General features: G+C 42.0%; 2 protein-coding genes across 4 annotated transcripts in view; both read left to right on the top strand.

The window, feature by feature from the left end:
• Positions 1–227: 227 nt before the first annotated feature.
• On the top strand, positions 228–6,771 carry mocs3 (molybdenum cofactor synthesis 3). The gene is made up of 13 exons (XM_046412404.1): positions 228–477; positions 1,082–1,214; positions 1,311–1,403; positions 1,900–2,020; positions 3,081–3,155; positions 3,372–3,489; positions 3,582–3,690; positions 3,778–3,840; positions 4,320–4,483; positions 4,680–4,727; positions 5,274–5,370; positions 5,484–5,591; positions 6,566–6,771. Exons 1-13 carry the CDS (start codon positions 385–387, stop codon positions 6,721–6,723), a joined length of 1,380 nt encoding a protein of 459 aa, XP_046268360.1. The 5' UTR covers positions 228–384; the 3' UTR covers positions 6,724–6,771.
• A 459-nt stretch (positions 6,772–7,230) lies between these two features.
• prkd3 (protein kinase D3) overlaps positions 7,231–26,167 on the top strand; it is a 36,359-nt gene continuing 17,422 nt past the window's right edge. The window contains exons 1-2 of one of the 3 annotated variants that reach the window (XM_046412406.1): positions 7,231–7,809; positions 8,744–9,383. In XM_046412406.1, the coding sequence (XP_046268362.1) occupies positions 9,096–9,383 (288 nt within the window). In that variant the 5' untranslated portion in view covers positions 7,231–7,809; positions 8,744–9,095. The other 2 variants (XM_046412405.1, XM_046412407.1) reach the window with 2 other exon arrangements.

Below are 26,167 nucleotides of genomic sequence, written 5' to 3' on the forward strand. Positions count from 1 at the left end.
TTTAAAATTCCCATTATTGCGAGTACTTAGTCCAAAGGAACTTCTGCTTTGCTTTGAGTATGAAAGCTTTAATAACATTTTCTCTTCTTTTTTAAATTTATTTATATAAGAGTAAACCATTGCACGAAATATTGATTGACTAATTTATTTAAATATTTTTTGTAAAAATTAAATTAAACAATAAAAAGAATAACACCAGTCGTACGTACGTCTCTTACCACGTGATCGCATTGTCACGTGGTAAACCCGGAAGTTTGCACCGTGCGCTTCACATGTCAACAAATTCCTGTCACAATCATACTTTGGAGCTAAGTCAGAATCGTATCGTATTGTTTGATCCACTCATATTTTGTAACTGCGCGTGCTTTCTTTGTGCCAGCAGCCATGACTCAAGAGTTGTGCTCCGTGAAGGCAGAGCTCAAGGAAAAAGAGAGAGAGATTGCTGCTCTGAAGGATAAACTGGCACAACTGGAGAAGGTACGAGAGTCTTACTGAATACTCAACAAGCACTTAGCGTCGTTATTATCTGGCAGTTTAGCTTTCATCGTGCATCTAGCTTTAATGTTACCGTAGCATCTTGGTAGCCTACAGTAGTCTAACATTGCTTATGACAGAATATATACAATATTTATAAATTCTTAGTCAGCCATGAGGAGTTACTTAGTTATCACACAATACCCATGTTTATTACATCAACAATGCACTAAAAGTACAGCATGAAGTGCATACACTGTGAAACGTGGTGCTATTTTCATACATTCAGATGTTTTTATGAGCGACCAAATAAATTGTTCGTCCAAAATCAATCTTGATATTGCAAAGGAAATGGAGTACACTCTACTCATTAAACCTTAAATGCTAAGTAAGCACACTACAAGCCTCTTAAATCCCTCCCTGTGAAGAGCTTCACCCAAACAGCTCCTTATGTTAGACATATGGGCTGTAGAAGTATGTAAAGAGAGATATAAATGGAGCTCATTATATCATAGAAGCAGACTGTTGAGGGCAGCGGTGCCACATGGCACAAAGCTTCTGCTGATATACTTGTTTCTTACATCCTATGGAATAATTTCTTTCTCAGAGCCAAACCTCAGCGCTGGAGCTGTTTGACAAAGTGACACCCCTTACTCCTCTGAGAGCCAAAGCAGCTCTCAGTAATGAGGACATCATGCGGTACAGCAGACAGCTCCTGCTGCCTGAGCTGGGTGTACAAGGTACAGATGGCAGCAGACAGTGTTACAGTGAGCATTCTGTCAGGTGAGATTTGTGGCGTGACTGAACACAACAGAGTGAATCTCCATTGTCCACAGGTCAGCTAAACTTATCCAAGACCTCAGTGCTGATTGTGGGCTGTGGGGGCCTGGGCTGCCCCCTGGCACAGTATCTTGCTGCAGCAGGCATTGGTAGGTAATTTAGTTTATTATTGCTGACCTGATGCCAAACAAATCAAATCCTTCTATCATTGCCCTTGAAATATACTGAATTTACTGTATGGGCAGGAGTAATTGTTGAGCTGTCAACAGTTTGCCTTTTTCTGTATGCAGGGACTAAAATGAGCAATTTGACTCTCCTCCCAGTGGCTGGGAGACTAAATAAATAAACCTGTGAGGAAGAGGGCTTACATTTCCAAAAGAAATATATTACACTACTTCTTTTTAGTGCTGTTTATTGAATAAAACTAAGAACACTGAGAAAGCTTAGGTATGTTCACAGCTTTCAATTGTTTTTTTCTTTTGTTGTCAAAATTATACTACCACTTGACTCAGTTTCAACTACCCCACACGTATATTACTGTATAGTGAGTTATGAAGTTAATTTTAATAGTTTAATACCATTGTTGGGGTTTTGACATTTACTCTAAGCCTCTCTGACAGACTTGTTTGTTTTGTGTCCCTGCAGGGCGCCTGGGCCTGCTGGACTATGATGAGGTGGAGCTCAGTAACCTGCATAGACAGGTGCTTCATGGGGAGGAGAACCAGGGCCAGGCCAAAGCTCTGTCTGCGGCCAAGGCAGTTAAAAGGTACTGATCGCCATCTGCACACTGGAGTACAGTATCACTCATAGAGGTCAACAGCACCTAAATACCAGTATCTTCAAGTAAAAGTTAGTATTTTGATAATAATATGAAATGTATTTGGCACATTTCTATTATGTTTTTTTTCTTTTGTTCCAATATTGTTTCTTCTGTCCTGATACTAATTCCAACAATTGAACTTGTGTACTGGCCGACACTGGCTATGTCTAAAAGTGTTTGTGTGTGTGTATGATTGCATGATTACTATCATTGTTGTATGGCCTGGCTCAGGTTAAGCCTTCTGTAAGCCATAAGCAAATACTGTATATTCAGAGAATGAATGCCATGGAACAGTAGTACACTGGCTTGAAGTTACACAAGTTGCTTGCTGTTTATTCAGTAAAATAATTACTAAGTTGCACAGGTGTACAGAATATTTCTGGGAAGTAGCAGGGTATTGGATCAGTGCATAGACTCATGTACTGCTCACTGATACCCGATCCAGCATTTTAGATTGCATTAGGGGCTTTTCAGATACTTGTATCAGTATTGGAACAAGCCTGTTTTTTGTGACCCTCTGGCTGCTGTATAATGCATGCTGGCGCTTTCCAGTCTCACCACAGGTTATATTTGGTTGTGTATTTCTCCCGAGTCTGCAAATATTGTGTAAACATGTTATTTTACAGACAGCTGTTTTTGGTCCCTTTCAGCCTCACAGTGGGCCTACTGTGGTTAGAATACACATTGTACAGTCGTGACCACAAGAGGGCGCCATTTCTCTGATTAGCAAAGAACTTGTACAGTGTTTTGTGGCTGTGTCACACATACATTACCAAAATCTTACTTTAATTCTGAATTGTTCATCAGAGATAATTTACTGCATGTGTACAATTTTTACAATTTTCAATACAAGAGTGTTTAGTGATAACTATAATAATAATGATGATGATGATGATGATGATAATGATAGAAGTACTAATTGTATTGAAACTGCTAATTGTAGAGCACCAAACCCAGCCTCGAAGGACAGTAATTAATATTTTTGAAATTGACTTCATGTTTGCAGGTTAAACTCAACAGTTGAGTGTATTCCTTACCACCTGCAGCTCTCGCCAGAAAATGCCTTGGAACTCATTCAACAGTATCCTGCTACAAAGCCCTGAACCTCCATCTGTTCCACAGACCTGACACCGGCTAATTCTTTGTCATGAATCTATCTAGCCAAGTCTCATTCAGGCCTCTTATTGCTTACATTGCATGAAAGGAATGGTAGATATTCATCTGAGAAATGTGTCCGTGTGACTAACCAATGACATGAAGTCTGTTTGTGATGACACCTTGACTTGGCTGACCTCATATATGACATTGTGGCTGATTGTTCAGACAATGTCCCCACTCGTTATCTGGTCAATGACGCCTGTGTGCTCAGCGGCAAGCCTCTGGTGTCAGCAAGTGCCCTGAGAATGGAGGGGCAGGTAAGGTTTAAATCTTCCATCAGTGTGGCAGGACTCCATCAGCTTCTCTAGATTTGTAACGCTACTTTATTTCACTCTGTGTGTATATGTAGCTGACAGTTTATAACTACCGTGGAGGCCCCTGCTACAGATGTCTGTACCCGGTACCCCCACCCCCAGAAACAGTGACCAACTGTTCTGACGGAGGGGTGTTAGGAGTGGGTGAGGCTTGTCCCCTTACTTGCCCAGAAAACCACTAACTTTGTGTAAATGATAGTTGTTGGTAAAAATGTTCCACTTTTCTTAAAGTTCCAGGAATAATGGGCTGCTTTCAAGCTTTGGAAGTCCTCAAGATTGCTTCTGGACAAGGCTGTATCCTTTTCAGTCCCTCATTACACACAGTACCTTCTTTAGCCATTTTGTTGCTTTACATAAGGAATTTTTCGCCTAGTCATCTGAATGAATCAACAAAGAACTGCTGAAAGGCTTTTCTTTGTGGCAAAGTTATAGATTGGAGGAATGTTTTGTACCTGTCTGATAAAATAAAAACAGACAGAAATATTTTGTTTGCAATCTCTGGACCCTGATCACTCTCCATTTACTGTTGCTACGATAACACTTATGAAGCTGTTGTGGTTACAGTTTTCTCATCTCAGCGAATAAACTTGTACTATCTTGCCTTCTGTCTTGCATTGTTATACCCACAATGACACCTTGCCTGTTAAGCATTATCAAGGGAAGGTTTGTGCTGCATGTTGCTATGATGTTCATACACAAATGGGAGACATGACAATCAAGCAGTGTGGTGATGCTTTTCACGAAGTGGCCTCTTCCTTGACCAGGCGTGGCAGCTTCCTGCGGCCAACAGCTGCTGATGTTTGACGCTCAAGACGCCAAATTCAGGTCCATCAAGTTGAGGCCCATGCAGGCCGGCTGTGCAGTGTGTGGAGAGAACCCCAGTGTAACCCAGCTGGTGGATTACGAGGCTTTCTGCGGGACTGCTGCTACAGATAAGGTTTGTTATGAGAGATGAAGCTGATAGGGCACCTCATATCACGGGATCACAGACACTATCACAGGAATTTTGTTTTTTTTTTGTAGTGATAAGAAGCATTTCATACATCAACTGGACTTTGCTATTCAGTATGACACACAATTATTCTCTAATCATAGGAACAATCTTTCATTGCCTGATTTCCTGTGTGTTTCAGTGCCGCAAACTCAACCTCCTTTCCAGAGATCAGAGAGTCACAGTACAGGTAAGGAACATATACCATACCACAGTTGGCCAGTGCGTGACTCCCTGCATTTAGTGCTGTTTATTGTATGATTACTCACAATTTTCTTAGTTTGTATTTGCATTCATAAACTGATTACATCTCAGTGCTGACCTGGGGAAATTACTTAAAATGTGCCCGTAGATTTTCTATGGGAAAGAATAATATGTTCTTCTTGGCAATAAGCGCTGTGGCAGTGGATTGCATCTGTTTATGTTTCTGCAGAACTGGCACTTTCAAACCCGCTGAGTCATTAGGCGCAGAGATGGGGATCATGATTGATTGGGCTGTAATCGAGCCTGTGCAATGGGCTCCAGTTAGAAACAGTTTTGTTTCCTGTGATTTAGGAAAAATCAGTTAAAATGTTCATTACTTTACAAATTCAAATCCAAGCAACATTTCAGCATTTGCTGTGGGTAATTTTGGTCTCCCCGTTTAACTATAGATATAAATCAATGTCTTTTACCAAAAGACACGGCTCTCTCTGAAAGTAACTGCACATTAATGAATGCTTTAATCTATTTCCAGGATTATAAATCCATCCTGGACAATGCAGAACCCCATCTCTTGTTGGATGTGCGCCCCCTTGTGGAGGTGGATATGTGCCACCTACCCTTCTCTCTCAGTATCCTTTTAGTGATGGAGGCACAGCTTCATTTTGTCATGATTTTGAATGATCTGTTCATGTTCACCCTGCTTCCCATTTCTGTCTGGTTATTGTCCTTATATTGATGCCAGACATTCCCCTATCAAGTTTAGAGGAGAGGAAAAGTGAACATATTCGATTACTGCAGCAGAGAATCGGCCAGTTGAAACAGCAGATGGCAGATGGCTGCCGGCCTTCAGGTAACATGTCAAAACACTGTTTAGGGCCCGTACATGTTGTTTGAAATGAACAGGCACGTAGAGTCACTTGTGCATATTCAAAGTCCACCATGTAGTCCCATACTGCTGGGCCGGAGCCTTATTTTGGACAGCTAGTAGTAATGGGGTTGCTAGGTGACCCCTTTTCCAAAACAAGTACAGTCAACCTGAGCAGCTGGCCTGCTTTAGCTAAATTAATATTCAAAATGTTATTTTGGTTACGTTCTGGATATTCACTGCGTTGAGCTTTCTTTATCAATGAGCTAAATTTAGCTGTGTGCACTTTTAGCTTAGCATTTAATACAGTTTTGGTTGTTTAAATTCATTTTCCGCATAGTCAACTGTGCAAACTCAGACATTTAATTTTATTCATTTGTGGGCAACTTTTTTGTCTGTGTGTTATCATGATCTACTGATCCTCACGTTGTTGGAGAGTTGGATGAAGGTGAAACATTTCTGGAGCGTTGCAGCATTCTCCTAAACAACTGAAGAAGCTGGCAACTTGTTATAAAATGTATTTTTAAAAAATGCTTGACAAGATGTGATGCAAGCTTCCAGATAGCAGGTAACCACTGAGGTATTCAGAGATAGCAAGTTCTTGTTGATCTTGTCTAGTACAGCATGTACGCCCTTTCCAGCTTGTATTCCTTCTTCAGGCGGGGTGCACACTAATGTTTTTAATTTTGCGGCTACAGTGAAGATTTTGGCTTATTAAAGAGTGTGCTTGACATCCTTTCATATTACATTTGGGATCTCTGGGTTTCCAGACACTTGGATTACACTGAATGGCTGTATGGAACAATGTTGTTGTTTTTTTCCTGCTGTATTTTTCTGTTCCCATCAGCATGTCAGGGAATGGGTAATGACTGAATTTTCAGTTTTTGGTAGACTGTTCCTTTAAGACCCACCAGTGTCAAACATATCTCTCAGTGTTTTCTCTCTGCTGCTTTCTGCAGTGTTTGTGATCTGTAAGCTGGGTAACGACTCCCAGAAGGCAGTGCGGGTTATGGAGAAGATGAGTGGATCAGAAGTGGACAGCATCACAGTGAAAGACATCTGTGGAGGCCTCATGGCCTGGGCAAAGAGAATAGACCCCACGTTTCCACAGTATTAATGCTTTTTAAATGCTTTTCTGTTAATAAAGTCTGCACTTGGTTTCTCATCCTTGTTTTTCTTTTCGTATTTGTGTGTGTACTGACCACTGTGCTTTCAGGTAAATTGTCTTTAATGACATTACTGAATTGCCAAATCTCATTCCACGCGTAACAATGGAACAGTTCCTGAAATGTGTTGTGTAATCTACTGCGTATCAGTTTATCAAAAACATGAGCTGGCAGTTAGATAACACGTAAGCATCCTTGCAAAATCACGTCCCTCTTCCTGTTTTTAGATGTCACTCCTTAAAAATTCACTTAATTGAAGAGGTAATTTCTGTATAATAAACGAACACACTTTCCATGTCAGGATCCTTAAGCAGGCAGACACACACACACTCCTGTTGAAACTGTTAATAGACTAAGGGACAACACAGTAAAGACCGAAAGCTGTAATCACACAAACTTCCTTTCTTTTTTGGAAGTGAAATAAAGTAAACCATTCCCCGTTAGCCGGGGGGACATACAGGAGTCCATTCAAGCCCATCCTGAGGTCTCTTGGACTCCTGTTTGCAAACCAGTGTATTACAAAGCGGATCCCGGTAGTAGAGATTTAAGTTTTTTTTCTTGGCATGACCGAGTTGAAATAACGGAAAAGAAAGGCACATGCGCATTGGTTCGAGCTCTAACGGAGGCGCCATTGCTTCACAGGGACTGTAGTTCAAGTTTTCCTCCCCTCGCATGGAAAGTCAGTTATGCGGAGATAATAAAAAGACTCCAAGACCCAGAGACGGTCGCTGCTCTTTTACTCGTCAAGCGGGGGGGAGTAGTCACAGCTGGAAGGATAATAAGATGCGCATGAATTTACAATCTGGAATAAAAGATAAGAGTAAATAAATGGACGGTTCGGTTGGTCTCAGCGCGACCGTATGTAAAACTTATGTCGGTGTTTGTCACATGTAAGCTACGACGCTGCGCTTCGGTGTGTAACCTGCTAAAGTACAGAATTATAAAGTTCAGACTCGGCTTTGCTCAGTTGATGGAGTTACAAAGTTTCTTCAGTCCACTCACAATGGAAAGAAAAGCGCCCTTCGCTGACTGTGAAGGTAAAGTATGACTTCAGAAATATTCAAAGCGACGTTTGGGTTTGAAAGGCGCTTTGCGTGAAAGTGGAACTCAACTAAAAAGCTACAACATCGTGCGCCCGCAGTGTGTAAATTCAGGGCTTGTATAACTTGTTTTGCTGGCATTCTCGACTCGGGTTGTGTTCTGCCAGCAAGCCAATCGAAAGTGGGAGGGGTGCAGATGTTCAGAAGCCTTGGATCCAGATGTTTGTGGAGGTTGAATGATAGGCTTTATCAACTTTTACGTGTCTTTTAGGTCGTTGTTTAAATGTTTTGCACACGATGAAAAAAAACAAAACAAAATGTAATGCATTGCTTTTGTAATGCGTCTGCTGATTGGAACAAAAGTAGAAAAAGTAGACACAGTTCAGTTTAAACGGATGACATTGCAAACAAAAGTTTAAAGGTTGTTGCTCCTTCAGCACGGCCCATTTACAGAAAGGCAGTATGAGTCAGTTTAAAGCTAACCCTGGGATGCTCTTACAACCAAAACAATGCAAGGCAACAGCAACACAGTGCAGGTCTGAATCTAGTGGATTAGAACAATTTCATGTTCTAAGGAGCACTTCTAGCAAAGGTAACTACTGCTCCAGATGTTGTGGTCTCAATTTGAAAAAAACAAGGGATCTGTCTGACTTTTTTGACAGTAGCGGGTGCTGAAATTGATTTTCTGAGAGTGTTAATTGAGACGTCTGAAGCATGTTTTTCTAAATGAACTTTAAAGTGCTCACGATGAGAAGAGAAGTAGCTGTTTCATTCAAATGAGCAGGCTGCTTTACACTACAGCGAGAGCCTCGTAAAGTGCACCAGACCTTCACTGCCTTGGCTGCATACAGATAGGTGAATACTTTTTGCATTCATTAAAAATAGCACCATATATGTTCATCTGTGTGTGTGTGTGTGTTTGCCGTGACAGGCTTCCTGTGGTCAGAGTGGATTACTGACCTCAGTAAGGAGGAGGAGCACCACTCCAGGATATGAAGTTTGTTGCAGTGATTTTTCTGCAAGTGTGGAGATTGTTCAGAGACCTTTCCTCCATCACCTGCCCATCCACTGAATGAGTGTGTTGTGTGAGCTCAGGTGGGCGGATCAGCTGTTACCCTCTTAATTTATAAAAACATACACTGCTGACTCACTACGACTGATGAGGACAAAAGATTCCCCCTGCTAAGAGCCTTTCCACAGAGATCCAACTGTGCTTTTTTTCTGCCAGCCTTCACTAAAACCTCCACTATTCAGCGTTTCACGTTGCCATTGGAAAAAACCCAATGTCTGCCTCCTCTCCCCCATCTTTACCTCGAGCCTTCCTCCATTCTCTCCATCCGCACCACCCATCCTCGTCGTCCACGCCGAGCCCGAGCCCGCCCGGCCCGCTCTACACACGGCTGTCCAACGGCAGCCACAGCATCCCCAGCCCCACCAACTCCCGTGGCTCCTTCCATGGGGTGTCCTTCCTGCTGCAGATTGGGCTGACCAGAGAGACGGTGAACCTGGAGGCCAGTGACCTGTCCCTGTCCGCTGTCAAGGACCTGGTGTGCTCCATAGTGGACCAGAAGGTAGGAGTCTTGTCTCATTCAAGCCCTCTTTCACATGTTTCATATGTTTTCAGTTATAAAGGACTGAAAACAGAACGTGATCGATCTCTCATCAAACATTTTTCTGTAGTGTCCTGTGAAGTGAAATGTTTTCCACAAACACATGCAAACCTCTTTCAGTTAGCATTAGCTTGTTTTTCGATTTCAGCCGTAATACCGAAGGCAGTCGATTGCCAACGCGATGCTCCAACATGTGTTTTGCCATCTCCTGCCATATTCATCTGTTTAGGTTTTGTTTTCCAAAGCAGACATCTGGGCCTCGTGCCTCACAATGAGTCAAACACCGCAGAAGCATGCACACAACAGCACTGATGCTCCTTCAGTTACAGGACACAGTCTAGTAGCACCAGTTATTTACATTGTGGTATAATGTCATTGCGTGATGCAATTGCACGCATACAGGATCATATGCACACACATCCAGAACTGCTCGGTGGTTTTCCTCCGCCTGTGTGATGCTGGATCTGCTTTATTTTCCACGACACTGGCAACGGGTTGTAATGACGCTGGAGTGTAGCCTCAGCATAAGAAGTGGCTTTAAACACAAGTATAGGCTGCATCATTCAACGTCATTTGCTATTTCACATTTGGTCGTGTGAGAACTTACCAAGTGCAAATCAACGGCGCCAGCTTTAATTTGCCTGTTCTTGTTCGTTTGTGCTGAAAGTGGTCAGGCCTGATCGTGGTTTGCGTGTGTATGTGTGTGTGTGCATGCCTGTTTGTAACATACAAAGTAAGAAGGAAAACACTCTTTTTGTTTCTAATTCAAAGTGGCCCCATAAAATAATAAGCAATGTAATGCTACAACAGCACAGATGTTATGCCTTTTATATGAAGTGGTTTTCTCTGCCAGAAGGGTATATTCACATAAATATACACATATATTTCACATAAACGGGAGCGTTAAAACAGCAGCTAATTTGCACAGTAAGTATTACTGTGAGCGCTGCAAAAAGATTGAAAGTTGATCATATCTGTCAGTATATTTATAGGTACATATTTATTATATAGTATTTGTAGACATATGGAGCTTATCTAAAGCTTTTTATCAGTAAATGATGTCTTCTTTGAGCCCATGGATGTGTACTTCGTTGCTGTGAGGGATTAATGGTGTGCAAAGCCTGTTGGAATAATGAAATGGCTCCTATGGGCATTCACACGTTGCTGTTTTTTTAACCTCGTGTGTATAATGATGATTAATCCATTTGTGTCCATAATTATCATTGACTGAATAAAAAGAGGGTGATTAAACAAAGCACTTTCATCAGCCACTGGGATCTGAACATTTGGGTCAGTCAGAGCTATATTTGTGCTTGAGGTGATGATAATGGAAATAAGGAAAAATGAATGAGGAACAAACTCGTGTTGAACAGCAAGTGGAAGATATTGAAGGAGCTATCTGTATTTCGCCTGTGTCCCTTGGTTTCATGTTGTCCAAGTTGACATTCCAGAGGAGCAGGGTAATGTTGTTGTTCTTTATGAGGTCTGCTGATTCTCACTAGCTAGTTATGAACAGTTCTGGTCCGCAGAGCAGAAAATCTCATCACTGCGCATATTTGCATGGATCCTGTAACATATTGGCATATCTGCAAGAATCTGTAACAGGAAAAGGCTGGGAAATATGATACTTTGAAGACGATCCATAAGGGAAATCACTGTGCAGTGAATTCATGGTGATAACAATAAGCTGCCATGGTGAGAACAGGATCACCAATTGACTATGTGCAGTTTCATCACAGTATATCACTTTATATCATATGCATTCATTTATGGTTGGCATGTGCTCTAATTTATAGCTAACAGTCATGGTAAAAGGCTATGTAAACATCTGACCATACTGTACATCATTTTTATTGTAATATACTGTGCATCATCCCCACAGAACATATCCAACCCAATCATCCACATTATTGTGCATTTCTTCTATTAAACACTGCCAAATGCAGTGCACTGCCTCAGCTATTTCATGAAATCCAGCCATATGGCTTTGATATCAGTGGAAAATGTGACTGTAGGCCTTCAGTGCTCTCCAGTCCATCCCTGCCTCGCTTCTTGTTCTAAAATATGCATGACAATGGTGAGCCTTTTACAAAATCCGCTCATGCTGGCCAACTTTTCCAGCTGAGGATCTCTGACCCTAGCTTAGCCGCTGACAGCCGTCCCAGGATGTCTCCAGTCAGCAGAACCTCAGGTGTCTGTCAGCAGAGGTGAGACAGGAAAAAGCTTCAGACTTCACGTGGTAATATCTGCATGGAGACAGAATCTGGATGGAAGTGTATTCCCCTCCTTCCTCCACTGAGAGCTGGCCTGCTTCACAGAGTGACTCACCGTTCAGCCATGCAACAAACAGGGATGCTTATCCCAACTTAAATCTGTCCGTTCAGTGTCAAGTTTTCTGCTGTGTCAGCTCTTGTGAACTTTCAGAGTGGTTAAAACATGACATTAACCATGTTGACATCATGTTAGCCTTCAGTCTTGTGGCTGAGCAATTTGTCCATCCTCTGGGCCCTGGTTACTGTGCGACTCTGCTCCTCCACCACCCTTGACTTATTGGAACAGTAAAGCAGGATTTATAGTTGACTCAAGGGATTAACAGGAATCCCACTATGGATACAGTGTAGATTTTGTTTTATACTTCGGCATCCGATCTCTCCCATTCATATCACCATCACATCGCTATAGACGTGTATTTAATTGGCCTGTATTCCCCATACTAACTGTGCTTTCATTCTTTCATTTACTTTATGATACAGAGAGAGATCCTGCACATCTCTCACACACACAGTTAGAGGACAGGAGTCATGGCAGGGTAACCTGTAAAATTATTTTGCCTTGTCAGGTTACTGAATGGGAGACTTTTGTATTACTGAAAAGGAGAAGACTACTTATCTCTTATCTAGTCTTTTATCTAACTTCCTTAATCGTGTCTTCATTCTCAACACCTCCACCTCAACATTCATACTTTTGATTGCAGATAGAAGTCCCAGCCATTCTACAAAGAAACTTCTTTTAGGCTGCTTGTAGCTGCCATATCATTCTTTCACTATGTTCTCAAAACTTGTGACCATAGCTCAAGGATAGAACATTGGGTTTTCCGATGAAGTGAGTGTTTTACTTTGTCGCACTTTTGCTCATGTTAGTGCATGCTCCTCTTTGCAGCCCCAAGATGTTTTGGTGTGCTAGACAGCAACATCATGAGAAACCAGCTCATGTCCAATTTGGCCAGAGCCTTTGTATTAAAGATGTTTGTTACGCGCAGAGAAACCACTTTACAAACCATGGCCTGTTTGCTACTATAGCAGATGCACTCTGGATGCAGTTGAACAGCTGTAAAATTACCAGATGTTTGCATGTGCTCTCGTTTAGTGTGTATAATGTGTCATGGCTTCAGGGTTGACATGTCATATCTTTTGTGAAGCCTTTAGTTTTGAATCAGTCTCATTGTTTGACAGGGAGCCACGTAGCCTGTTATAATAGCTGTGTATTGTATAAATTTTGTACGGTTCATTCCTCTTCCTGCTAAAGACTCAACCGCATTACTTGGCCAGTGTCCACTGTATAGATTTACTTTCTCTCTGTTCTTTGGGCTGATCTGAACTTGGTTTTGATAGTAGTGGTTTGGACCACATTTACCAACTTTGGTGGTTAAGGCAACCTGATCTTGATATGTGCTTGTAGAGCAGCTATTGTGATTACAGCAATCTATGGAATACTTTAAAATATGACTATTTAAGTGTCACCACTTGGCACAAGGGTATCAATCCTGAGCCAGGCTCCTTGTGGACTGTGAGAAAGGATGAATGGAGCCAGCCAGTGGGTGGTGGAGACCCTCCCTGGCGGGTACAGTCCAGCCCAGATCTACCATGACGGTGCATTGATGGCCTCCCAGTGGTTACATGCAGCTACAAGTTGGGACAGCCTTGTTTCACTGGTCGGGTCTGTCTGGTTTTTGGGCTTGATGAATGGTGCGAGATAAACATCCATAGCTTCCACTTGTTGAGCGCTTCCTGTTTGGTGTCGCCCAAGTCCTCTCGTGCAGCCAGAGAGGGAGCAGTGGCGGGACAAAAGTTCACGACTCCCTGAGAATGACTTCCAGTTAGCCAGCTGGTCAGCCTGGACAGCCAGCCTTTTACAGAACATTCCTCTTCATCCAGGCATATTTGGAGGATGATGTGATGTTACTTAGGATGGGTGGGATTAGACTGTTCGGAAACTGAAATATTTGAAACTAAACACTTACTTAACATTTGACACATTTCTGTGGATGCTGTAATGGCAATTGCACAATGAAAACTGTTTTGTTTTCTGTCTTTATGGGACTACATTCAGCATCCTACAGAGACACAATTGAATTTTCTAGTGAAGGTTGGCAGCAAACATGTTTCATATAAAAAGAGAATTTACAGTTTGGCATCAGTTTAAGGCTTTTTCACTATCAAAGGGGATGATAAAGCTTAGAAGGAGGAAGGAAATTTGGCATAGGTAATGGAAAAAAGTATTAAACCTTGGCCTCAAATGTTAGTTTTATGAATACTTTAATTTTAGCGCTTGTCCTTTGGATGTTGCTGCATTTTCACTCCAGATGGAAATGCTGTGAAAGGCAGCTGCCTCAGCCACAGGTTTCCCTACTGGTTTTGTCAGTACTGCAACTCCCAGTCTCTGGTTGAGGGCTGTACAGCTGCCTCTGTAATTAGTGAGACAAAGGCTTTTTTGAGTCAGAAAAAGGCTACGTTGGACAACATACAGTAAAACAGAGAGTATTGTAAAAGAAGAAGGATTTGGATTTTTCTAAACATTTCAGTAATATCACTTGCATGATGTAAGGTAAAACTGGGAAACCAGATCGGCTCAGTTTAATTAGATTGAGTCACAGCATTTGCGAGGCTTTCTTTGGTTAGCATTTGCATGCCATCAGTGATGTTGTATCAGCTTGTAGGTGTTGTTTATTCTGTCTGAGTGTGATCAGAAGATTCATCTTTGGTGATTTACTTTTAAAACACAAAATCAATTTATGACTCTCAGGTGACTCTCACTAGCAGATCTTTATGTGCTGTTGAGGTTTGTCATAAAGTTGGACTTGGTCTGGCAAAAAGTGTCTATAGAAAGAACCAAAAGAAAAAGAAACAGAAGAAAATGATAGGAGAAAGTAGAAAGAAAGAAGAGTGCAGATGGAAAATATAGTGACTGCAGTTCACATCGACCAAAACTAACTGAAACACACGGGAAATAAATCACCACCATCTCCCTCCTTCCCTCCCTCCCTTCGCCAGTATAAGCCCACATCTGCATGTTCCTATGGAGCTGGCAGCCATATTTCACCCCAGAGGACGTCCCAACAGCACAGGGCTTTATGTGTGATGTACATGAGGCCAGACGTTTCCTGGAAAGCACATTCAGCTCCTCCTCAAGAAAAAACAGGTCAAAAATTAGTCCAAATATTCATTGTAGGCATTGGTTGTGAATACACTCAGAAAAGTCTGCAGCCTTTTTCCAACTTAGATAGTATTCACCTTTCATTTGCTGGCATACCGATATATTCCAAAACCATGGAGTTTACTAAATCGATATTGCATATTGGGATTGCTGAAAAAAGCCTTACATGTACAAGTCAAAAGCCCACTTGCACAAGGAATCTATCAATTTCCCCAGTCTTGGAGTAATTTGTGGAGAACGGAGAGAGAGAAGAAAGAAAAAAAATTTCTCTGAAGTTAAGTGAGCTACGTAATTTCTACCATCTGTAGTGCACATTTCTGCCGCCTTTCTCTCCTCTAAATGTAAAGTGGCAAGGCAGAACGCAGGGCCCAGCCACAAGACTCAGAGAATGACAGAGTGGAGAAGAGTGGTCTGCTCCAGGGAGTGGGGGCAGGGGAGGCTGGGACAGTCCTGTTGGCAGGCCTTGCAAGGGGCACAGAGCGGGCTTGTGGCCACTGAACGACTGATGTCCTGGTGTCACTGGTGCCAGAACCATCAATAGGGCTGCTCCTGCCTTCAACTGTGGCTTTGCTTTGGATATTCTGTACTACTAGGGTTGCCCTTCACCATGCTTGACTTTTGCCGGTGGCAGGAGATAATCTTGCACCAGTCCAATCTCTGTTAATGGCTGGCTGAATGGGCTTTTGATTGTGATTATATTGAAGTGGTAGTCAGCAGTAATGTTGAACCATTTAATACCCAGCAATCCTGGTGACTTTGTCCTTGTGAAGCCAACCACGTGTAGTGATTTAGGAGCACTTCCTGAGACACTCCACTAGTTTCCATTCATAAATTTCTAACCATAACTTAACACGGTTGGCAGAAAGGGGATATCTCATTTCCCTTATTAATTTACTCATTAACAGTTTTGAGTGTGGAGTTCCTCCTTCACTGCACTTGCTGACAACCTCAGCACACGTAGAGGACTTCAGCCATGACAGCTGCTGAAGAGCAGGGGGCAAATGACATGGACACTGCCCTCTTTTATGATATTGACCCTTCCTAAGCAGACCTGGTTAATAGCTAATGCCACTTTTCTGAACCTGAGAACTTCTCATCTCAGCAGGTTAGTGCAAACAGATGTTATAATCATGATCTTAGCAGATGTGTTAACATGCCAAAAATGTTTCTAGTGTCCTGCAATGAAGAGGACATGGACTCTGTTGGAGGCTTTTCAGTGTAGCAGTATTGATCCCCGCAGTAGGAGCAGGTTGCAGAATGTCTTATTCTCTGTTGTTTTCTCAGCACTGTTTGCCTTTCCTGTCTCACAGCTCTGTGAGCGATCTGTCAAACTGATAGGAAGGTGGCGGGGGAAGTGCAATTATACGTTGATACAACAAGAATACAACAAGGACCCTGCTGTGTTATGAAAGGAAAAAGGCCTTAAGAATTTAATAAGCAACTTTTGCCCTGTTGAAACACAAAAAATAAAATCTGTGAACTACAATTCCACTTTTGTTTTATTGGGTTATCTGAACATTTTTAAACCCAGGGGAAACAGTCAGCCACTCAGCATGACTCCTTTTGCCACTGTGTCTCTTTCTTCAGTCGCACTCGCTGTACAGTTAGTTCCCCTCAGAGCCGCTCCCTGTTTCCATATTCTCTCCAATCTGCTGTGGTCGGCAGAGCAGCACAGCCTGTTCAGTCTGTGTGCCTGCATTCAAATGGCTTTCCTCTACACTGCACTTGCTATTACTCTTGTCTGTGTGTTTAAATGTCCAGAGAAATTGCCTTTCGGTGTCTTTAGGTTTTGAAGAAGGTGATGGCCTGAGTGTTGGAATTTGGCTCGACTGAGGATTTAGTCTTGTTAAGTTTTTTTACGTAGGTACAATTGTATTTCAGTGAAACTGCTAATTCAACAAAAGAACGTGTGTAAAAGTAAGGCCTCGTTATTAATCATAAAGAAAGAGAAAACCTCAAGCAGCCAGTACTTGCCCATTTTCTCTAACACAGAACCCACAGCAATAATTAATGTTTCTGTTGAGCAACAGCAGCATGTTCCTACATCCTGCTATTACTGCGCACCTTATGACCTTCTGCTCGAACAGAACAAGAGAAAGTGCAGTCGCCATCAATCTCACGAAATTCCCCTCAGGTTCACCTGTTTATGTGCCCCTTGTGGAGGGGAATTCAGCAGTTGTCCGCCTGGTCTCCAAGGCAGAGAGGGGAGATGGAGTGCGTAGTGCTGTATATCTCTGAGGTGGAGGTGCTGGTGAGGGATCGCAGCGGAGCTATAACTCATCAGCAGTGTGCGGGGGCCTGGCCAAGCATGTCTTAGATCACACTGTTCTCTTCCTGAGAGGCCTTAGATCCTGTGACTCAGCCTTCCTCTTCTCTGCTTGGCCTCTGGACTCTGTTAACTGCATGCAGTACACATGCATATACACAGGCTCATACATACACAGATGCATGCGAGCAAACACGCACATATATGCAGGACGTCATTTTCAAAAACAGGTGAGCTATTTCCTGTCATGTATGTAAAAAATTGGTGCTATTAGGCCAAAAGCCACCTGGCTCCCATCGGGGATACAGTGGCTAGTAACCAAAAAGTGACCTCATCACCATTATCTTCACTCCATTTCGGCGCTTTTGCGCTTCAGGCCAAATTACTACAGAGGAGTATTGTTTGTCTGAATTAAAATAATCAAAAGCCTTGTGAAATAATTGCATGATTTTCTTTGGAGAGCAGGGTTTTATAAAAACCAGGAAGAGATTTGGCTGGAAACCATCAGATGTTGTGGTTGATGTAAATTGGGTAAGTGGTATAGCTTTGTTAGCGTCTCCTGATGATTGAGAGAGGTCTAGGATGACAGGTGTAGAGTCTCCTACTACGCTGTGGTCTGGACAAGGTCTTGGACCTCAGCTCAATGGTTAGAGTTGTGATTCCACTTTGTCTGTACCAGAAATGTAGACACACACACACATGCATGGTCACATACGTTGCAGACACCCATGCACACACACACACGGCTCTCAGCTTACCGTAAAAAGGAAACCAGCAGCGAATTGATTGCATGAAAACTTTTTCAGACTTCTGCTCTTCTCATCTTGCTCGTGAGCTGTGCCTCAACCAGGGTACAATGTTCACACTTCTCTGAAACATGCAGGAAAACAACAAGAAGTGAGAAGTAGTCTAGGGCTCTCAGATGTTGTTCAGACAGCAAGTTATGTTGCCTTTTGTCTGCACAAAAAAAACCTGCGTAAAGTGGGGATAGTTACAGCTGAATGGTGGTGAAGATTTTCAGCTTGGTGCATGGTCTTTGTTAAAGCATTGCTACAGTGCGATGCACTTTTGAAATTGACTTTAGGTTTATTTCACACCCTGGCTGGCACTGTGAATGCTGAGAAGCATCAGATGTCATTCAGACTGCATCTGTTGTTACTGCTGGGCTCCACGGTGACACAGTAAAAACCTATGAATGAGCCATGAGCAATATTCTGCCACATGGAAGGAAACAAGTTAGTCAGCCCAAAGAGTGAGAAAGTCACAGCGTCTCTTGCTGTACTCCCACCAAATGAGTTTCCTTTCTGCTACGTGTGGCTGCTTCACTTGGTTAACTTTAGTGAAGTCTTCCTTTTGCAGTGGAAAAGAAGCTGACTTGACTTGAGGAAGAGCTCATGTTATGAGTCTGTGTTGTGGAGAGTGATGGGATGAGTTTGTGTGATCTTGCAAGTGTACAAAAATGCTTGCTTCAATATAAACCATATGAGGGTAGTGCTTTGTCAGTCAGCCCTCCCCCCATCACCACCCCACCGCTGTTTGTGCCTCCAGCTGTAGTGTGTTTTTCTTGGCCTGTCTTTGCAAACGGAGGAGCAAATAGTTTTATGTGATGTACTATTGAAATAAAGCATGCATCTTGGCCTCTCCTCTCAGGCTGGCTGCAGGGCAGAAGAACATTCTATGCAGTTACTGTACTTGACTCATCATGGACTGTGGTCAGTAGATCTACATTCCATTATAACACCCTGCAAAATCATTTAGCATGCCATGCTAAATGAATAGAACGGTGTGGTAGATGCTGACACCTTACATCACAAAGGTTCTCTCTGATATGAAGAGATTGTTCAAGACTTCGTACCTGTTGAAGTAGATCAAGATTTGTTTGAGGTAATTTAAATCAGGTCAGATAGGTCATGATGTTTGAACAGTTTACGACTTCACAGCTCAGTCTGATGTGAGGCAAAGCCAACACTGAACGCCTGCAATGGGGCTCTCAGCCTAGTGTTACTAATTCTCTCCAATTCTGTAAACGACAGATTCAAGCTTCGACAAATAAACCATGTGGTTGCATGTGTCAGTCATCTGGTTTCCCATTTACATCACAATACAACCACAACACAAGCACTGAAACACAAATGACTGGAGTACAGCTGAACAAGGTGGAATTCTATTCATGACATGTTTAACAAAGTCTGAACTATGAGATGCACAAACTGATGACAGCTGAGGTGTTATTGAAAAGAACATACCTGTACTTCACTCATTAAAATGGGCTATCACTGTTTTGTGTGGAGACTCTATGGTTCACCCAGTACAGCGACTTTTCCGTAAAAACGCTTCAAAAACACCCAGAGAGAGTCACAAAGAGTCTTAATGCAAGTACATCATATCTGCTTCACTGGAGCTGCAACTCACACCTGCAGACGTCAGCAGGTGGCATGCATTGTACCCTTCCTGGAGCTGAAGCACAAACTCCTGAGGCTCAAAACTGATCAAGTGTGCAATCTTGTCTTGAGCAGGTCTGATTCAGTGGAAGAGGTGGTCGTAGTTGAATCAGACGAAACTGACCTGTTGGCCAAAAACACCACAAAGTGATGCTGTCTGATTTGGTATTGAGCTTTAATTTGCTTATTAGCAATCATTTTACCTTTCTAGGGGTCACAACAGGTTAAGTAGGAAAGTGTTAGGATGTTCATGTGCATTAATGCGGTTATGGTAGCACTTCAACACGGTGTTTTTCTGCTTGCGGCTGATTCCAGTCAGCTCATTAAGCTTGGAACATTCCCTCCCCTAATAGAAAAATAATGATGTTTTTAAGAACTTGAATGGGATATTGTTGCCTAAGACTGAGTAAAAAGTGTGTTTATATTCAATTCATACCTTCAGTACAGTGAGGACGTCAGTACCAATAAAGTGAATAATTTAGAAAATATTGTTGTCAATTTATGTGGAAACTGTCAATGGAGGAACACAGACACTTAATGTTGAACAAGACAGTGGAAAACCAGAGGGTTTCCACTGTGTGTGTGCTCCTATGACACATCATTCCAAGTGACAAATGAATTATGTTCATGCCCACATGTAGTAATTGTACAGTTCGCTGGACATTTGTTTCTCATACAGTGTGGAAAACCTTTTCTTGGTATTACATTAATAATATGTAATGAAAACAAATACAATCCCACTGTTGACTTTAGTAGATTAACACAGTTTTCCACATCGTGTTTGATGTGACTTGAGCAAAGTAATTACACAGCGTTGCCCCAAGGTTTGCGTGAGCACATAATTGGATTTTCCAGTGCATTCGTTTGACAAGTTATTGAAGTAAGTTTTCCTCTGTTGTGGGCATGAACATTCACCTCGACGTCAAACAATTGTTTCCCCGGTCTTTTGACATAAAAAACTGTTTTCTTATTTGTGAAACCCCACTATGGTTCAGTGGAACTTATGGTTTCATGACTTACTGTGGAGCGTAGTGATTCAGCACATGTTACATATTAAATCTGCTGTATATCAAAACCCATCAAGTCGTGCTTGGAGTTATTTACCGAGGATGAATATAAATGCCTTTTTATGATCCATTAAGGACTAAATGTCAGTATCTCGTGTTTTGTGGTTGAAGGTCTCAGGGGCTGTGTGGCCTGTGCTGTGACACTCTTAAATAACAGCTGGGTTATCAGTCAATGGACTTATTTATCTGGTGAGAAGAAAGCACCTTGTATCACACTGATCTTGTGACAGTCTTTATTTTGCCACCTCAAGCTAGATGAACAACAGCCTTCCACATCCTGACCGCAGTTAAATGTTTCACAAGAACCCAGCACCTTAATGAAATATATTTAGATTTTTTTCTCTGCGGGGAACTCACATTATCCTCTATCCTTTCCTGTTACAATGCTATAGCTCATCCATAATACATCAGAAGAACCTTCATTCACTTTTACACTTTGTGACCAGTACAACAGCAGTCTGGAGGTGCCCTTCAGCACTCATCGCCCGCTGAGACTGGAGAGAAAAACTGTACTGGTGTATAAACAAAATGATTAATTGATTAATCAGTTAGTTGAAATATAGATTAAGCAGCAGCTATTTTAATAATCTATTGATGGTTATTTTTTTAAGCAAAACTATTTTCTAGTTTTCAAAAATAAGAACTTACTGCTTTACCATATCTGCCTTATCTGATGTGATGATAAATGGAATTTCCTCAGGTTTTGCAGTGTTGGCTGGACAGAACAAGCTATTTGATGATGATGATATCATTTTGAGCTTTATGGAACTGTGATAGTGTTTTGTTTTACTATTTCTTTTAACTGTTAAAATCTTGTACCTGAATATTATACTGGACCTGAATCAGCATTTGCACTTCTCTAAAAAGGCAGACGTGTAGCAGGACATACAGCCTATTAGCAAAGAGCTGTACTACAGCAGGCTGTTTTTATGAATACTTGCTACTCATGTACAGTATGTACAACCTTAGGCTCATGCAGACGCTTTTTCTCTAAACTGCCCTCCACATCTGTCTGGCCTGCTGCCAGACTAATAAAGGTGTGAGGCGGCCTGAGGTCAAGCAGCATACTTTTCCTTACTATAATCACATGGTCATCTGTCAGAGCTCTTGCACTGCTCTCAACACTGCTTCCCTTAAGCCACCCAACTCTGTCACACTCACACAAAAACACTGACCACATAATAATGTGAATGCTATCCTATTTGACAAAAAACTTGATCATCCTCTGTGACTGAGGGCCTTCACACATTGTTGGTTTGTGTTGGCAAAGAAATTCAGAAGAACATGCAACACAAGCCACAGCTTTTTTTTTTTTTTTATCTTTGTGGCCTGTTTTTAGATCTGCACAGATGAGTTATGAATTGTGAGTCATTTCCCTAATTTATCATTCAGAGCTTTAAAATGCAAGTGATAGCAATAGCTTTGCAAAAGAAAGCATCAATATTCCTCATTGCCAAATGGTCATTCTTGATCATTCAAAGCAGATCTTTTTTTCATGGACTTGACTCATTTGTTTTTGGCTGCCAATGAAATGGGGCCATATTTCAGATCTGTCCCGTTCCCTGGCCCTCTCCCACCGTTATCTCCCCCCTTTCCTCTTCTCTTCTGCCTCTAACTCTCTTTCCTTATAACAGGATTTAGCATATCAATGGCGGATTAGTTCGTTTAACAAAAGCTTACCACTGCAAAGCCCCTTTCCAGTCGTCTTTCCAGCCTGACTTGTGGACCTCACACACAGCTCCTTCTGCACTGGGGTCTTTGGTGTGTGTGTGTGGTCGCGGCTGCTTGGCTGAATAGATTTGCGTTTGAAGATGACAAAAGACATGCTTAGTCACTATAGGCCTCGGAGATGTGTGCAGTAGCATGTGCTGGTGATGAAGTATGAGGGTTCCAATGTCCACAGGCGCATGGTGCAAGTTCATATACATGCATATCTGCTTGGAGCTAACAGTGTGTATGGATTGAGTGGTTTCTGTTTTATGCGTGCCTGCACTCTCATGTTAGCCATCAGTTATCACTTAATCTGTATGATCTGAACAAAGCACTGTTAAAATGTGTTCTAAACCTGTCAGTCTATTGTTCTTGTACCTCTGGCTTCCTCTTGCTTTAATGGAGCATGGAAAAAAGTAGTGTCCTCTGCCCATGCAGCTTTTGCGTGCTGGCCCACAGATGCTCCTGCTCTGCAATGGGACCCGTGCTGTACAGTGGAAAGTGTTACACAAGGTGCCAAGTTGGGGGGGGGGGGGGTCAGCTGCCTGGATTGGAGCATCAACCACAATTTCTGTGTGTGTGTGTGTGGGTTTGAGAGCATGTGAGTGGAGGAAAACCCCACGGTGACACTGCAAGCGGCTCAGGAAGGATGCCCCCACTGCCTGTGGTGCTGGTTGTAGCCACATAGCATTAATCACCTCAGAGGTTGACATGGATTAGGATGTAGGTATGTCAGGAGGGGGTGAGTTGGAAATGTTCCATTATACAGGCACGAGCCTTGTGTTCATCAAAACTTTCTCCCCACAAGCTGTTTCCGTATCATATGTTGCATTAGTATTTATGCTGTGAGATGATGAGATTGGTTGATGGTAGACTTTTTACGTAACTAGGAGTCCCTAATTGGATACCCAGTTCCATAAGTGACCTATGAAAGAATAAGGATGTCTTTATGTGATTAACAGTTGTCACAAAATATCCACTGAGGTGTTTGTGTTACTGAGAGTGTATGATTTATAATTTTAATACATTTAATATCAACACTTGAGAATACAACACTTTGCTGCATGGTGGAAAAACACTCCATTCGTACATTTGTAGAGCTTTTCGTAGATTTGACTGGAGCTGCATTTCTTTTACGAGAGAGAAAAATGAAACACCTGGAAAAAATCCATAAGTATGTGGAGAAAACGCTCACATTGTCACTGTGCATACCGGAGAGGGACCTCCAATGAATTTAAACTCAGGACCTTTTTGCTGTCAGTTGTTTGTTCTGGTGTATATTCAAGTAAAAAACACGTGTTACATAATTTAACATTATATGCAAGCTTTAACCATATGTAACTTCAGGGCCTCTTTTTTGGAATGACCAGTCTAGCAATTATTGGAGTAATTTTGAGAAGTCAGTTATGCAGTAATTCAACCCTCCTATTCACTGAAAATTCATTGAATTGCCCTGTTTATTTAAAGGGTCACTTCACTAAAATCACATTAAATAAACATTGTGTTAAATTAGCCCTATTTGTATCTAGCAGTGCTTTTAATTTTGTTTTTCAGATATCTGCCAGTGACTTATCTAACTCTAGCCCAGTACTTTTGGATGGCAACATCAGCAGTGTTATCTTTCCAGAAACAATATCGTGGTTTCAATATGTCACCGTTGCAAAAGATGTAACTGTTGCATAATATCTACACTGAGCAATGCTGATGGTTCAACTACATGTTGTTTATTCCTTGAATGAAGCTATGAGAGTTTATGAATGCTATCCCAATGGTTGGAGGGTCCTTCATGGGAAAAACTCACTGCTGTACACAAAGTGATGTTTTGCGTTACGATGATATACTTTACTGATCCCTGTAGGGAAATAGTTCCACTGTCCAAGCATTAGTCCACTCTGCTGCCTGAAGGACCAGAGCATCTGTGTCTCTGTTGGATTAGGTTACATTTTTGCCTCCTGACAATTCATTCTTCTGACTCTTATGTAGTCTAGTCTGCCTCGCTGTCTCTGTGTTTCTTGGCAGTTAGGTCGAAGTAAAAATTTTCAAATTAGTCTGACATTAAGACAAATACCTGACTAAATCTGTAATTTTACCACAAGGTGTCGAATGTGACTTAGCTGCTCCTGAATGGAGCATAATGTAAGCCCTTGAGTGAGAGTATAGGCACTATAGTGAGGACAATCGTTTTCTTCATTCAACTTTCATTCATCTCAAGTTTAACATTCGAAGACCACATTAAATAAGATTTTTGCAACTTGAGAAAATACTAATATGTTGTTCCACTGCACAATGTGTTTGAGATCAGAACTGCCACGCACATGCCCAGTCAGAAACACATCCTCTGCTTGCTTGGATTTCCAGTGGACTGCTGAAAACAAAAACATCATCATCAAAAATCATAACATCAAAAAACATAACATCAGAAATCATAACAAAAATGATAACAATAACTAACAGGGAAAATTGGATAAATAATTACAGAAGACAGTCAGTGTTGGATTTAGTATTTTGGATTTATTTTTCTTGACAAACACTGCAATTTGAGGCTGGATTACAAAGCTTCTTAAAGGGATACGATTGTACCAGAGCCCTCATTAGAACATCACAGTGTTATTCTTCCGGGCAAAAAAAAAGTCTTTAGCATGTAGCATTCCAGAGGTATTACTGTATTGTATAACCATTTTGAAATACATTGATGTTGTATAAAACATTGTTGACCCAAGGCGGTTAATCACATTGTCATATTGCCTATTTTTAATGCAATGCAAGGTGGGTTTCTGCAACATCTGGTGTGCACTGTGTTTTAACTTGTCAGAAAGCATCATAACGCCCGATGCCGGCTCAGCCGCTTCTCGTAAAATCAAAGCGGTTTGAGCTTGTACACTGGACCAGTCTGGCAAAAGTTAAACTAACCTGACCCGATAGATGAAAGGCTCCAGGTGTTTCGTGTGTCCCATGCCCAGACGCTTTGCTGGGCTATAGTGGCATTGTTTTATGTGGCCCATTGTGCATGACCCTGGTTCAGGGGGAAACAGCTGGTGGATCCTCCAGTACCAGCTTGCTTGGCACCAAGCCTAGACTCAAGCCTCCATGTGAAATTACTGTTCCTCAATTTCCACTTTGATACAAATTACGCAGGACAGCTCTGAGCATCTACATCTGCTTTTTCTTCAGTGTGAGACTTGAAAAGTGATGATTGCTTTGCAGAACATGAACCTTCCCCTGGTATTTAAAACTGTCTTCTCTGTGCAGGCTTCAATTTCAAGTGCATGTGTACAGTAGGTGCATGTATGCTCTTCACTCTTAGTCTGTGTGTTCATACAATTTGGATGCAGCCCATAAAGTTCTCTAAGAGGCTATGGGCTGCCCTTAGAACAGGAAGTGACTCAGTATTGACTGGCGCTGCACTTCCTGTGAGCTGATTCTCCTCAACTCCTCTCAGGATGTTTACCTCCTCCTCCTCCTTCTCCTCCTCCTCCTCCTGCCCGGTCTCCCTCTCCCACCCTTCTCTCCGCCTCCTTCCTTCGTGTGATCATGTGACTTGACGTCTGTGCACTTGGCCCCGTGTCAGACATGGAATGTCTAGGTTTAGTTTGACATCGCCTGTGATGGTGACTGCATGCTCATTGTGTATGCTTATTTAGCATATTGTTTGAGTATATTGTTTTAGTCATGAGTAATTAATATTTTCATTAAGGTATTGTTGTATTCATGGAAACAATGTAAAATTATATACTCAGGATAAAGGCTGGGCTTTATGACTTGAAGTGCTGCCCACAAATTTTTGATGGTGGTAGAACTAAATGGGTATCAGTCTTCACTGATGGGTCC

Source organism: Scatophagus argus, chromosome 15 (assembly GCF_020382885.2).
Source record: "Scatophagus argus isolate fScaArg1 chromosome 15, fScaArg1.pri, whole genome shotgun sequence".
NCBI lineage: Eukaryota > Metazoa > Chordata > Actinopteri > Scatophagidae > Scatophagus > Scatophagus argus.

Bases quoted from the DNA above. Each gene is read 5' to 3' on its own strand.
- mocs3 (XM_046412404.1), top strand. From the start codon at position 385: ATGACTCAAGAGTTGTGCTCCGTGAAGGCAGAGCTCAAGGAAAAAGAG. The intron at 1,404-1,899 runs GTAGGTAATTTA...GTGTCCCTGCAG, and splicing joins TCTTGCTGCAGCAGGCATTG to GGCGCCTGGGCCTGCTGGAC. The intron at 3,156-3,371 runs GTATCCTGCTAC...GGCTGACCTCAT, and splicing joins GCCTTGGAACTCATTCAACA to ATATGACATTGTGGCTGATT.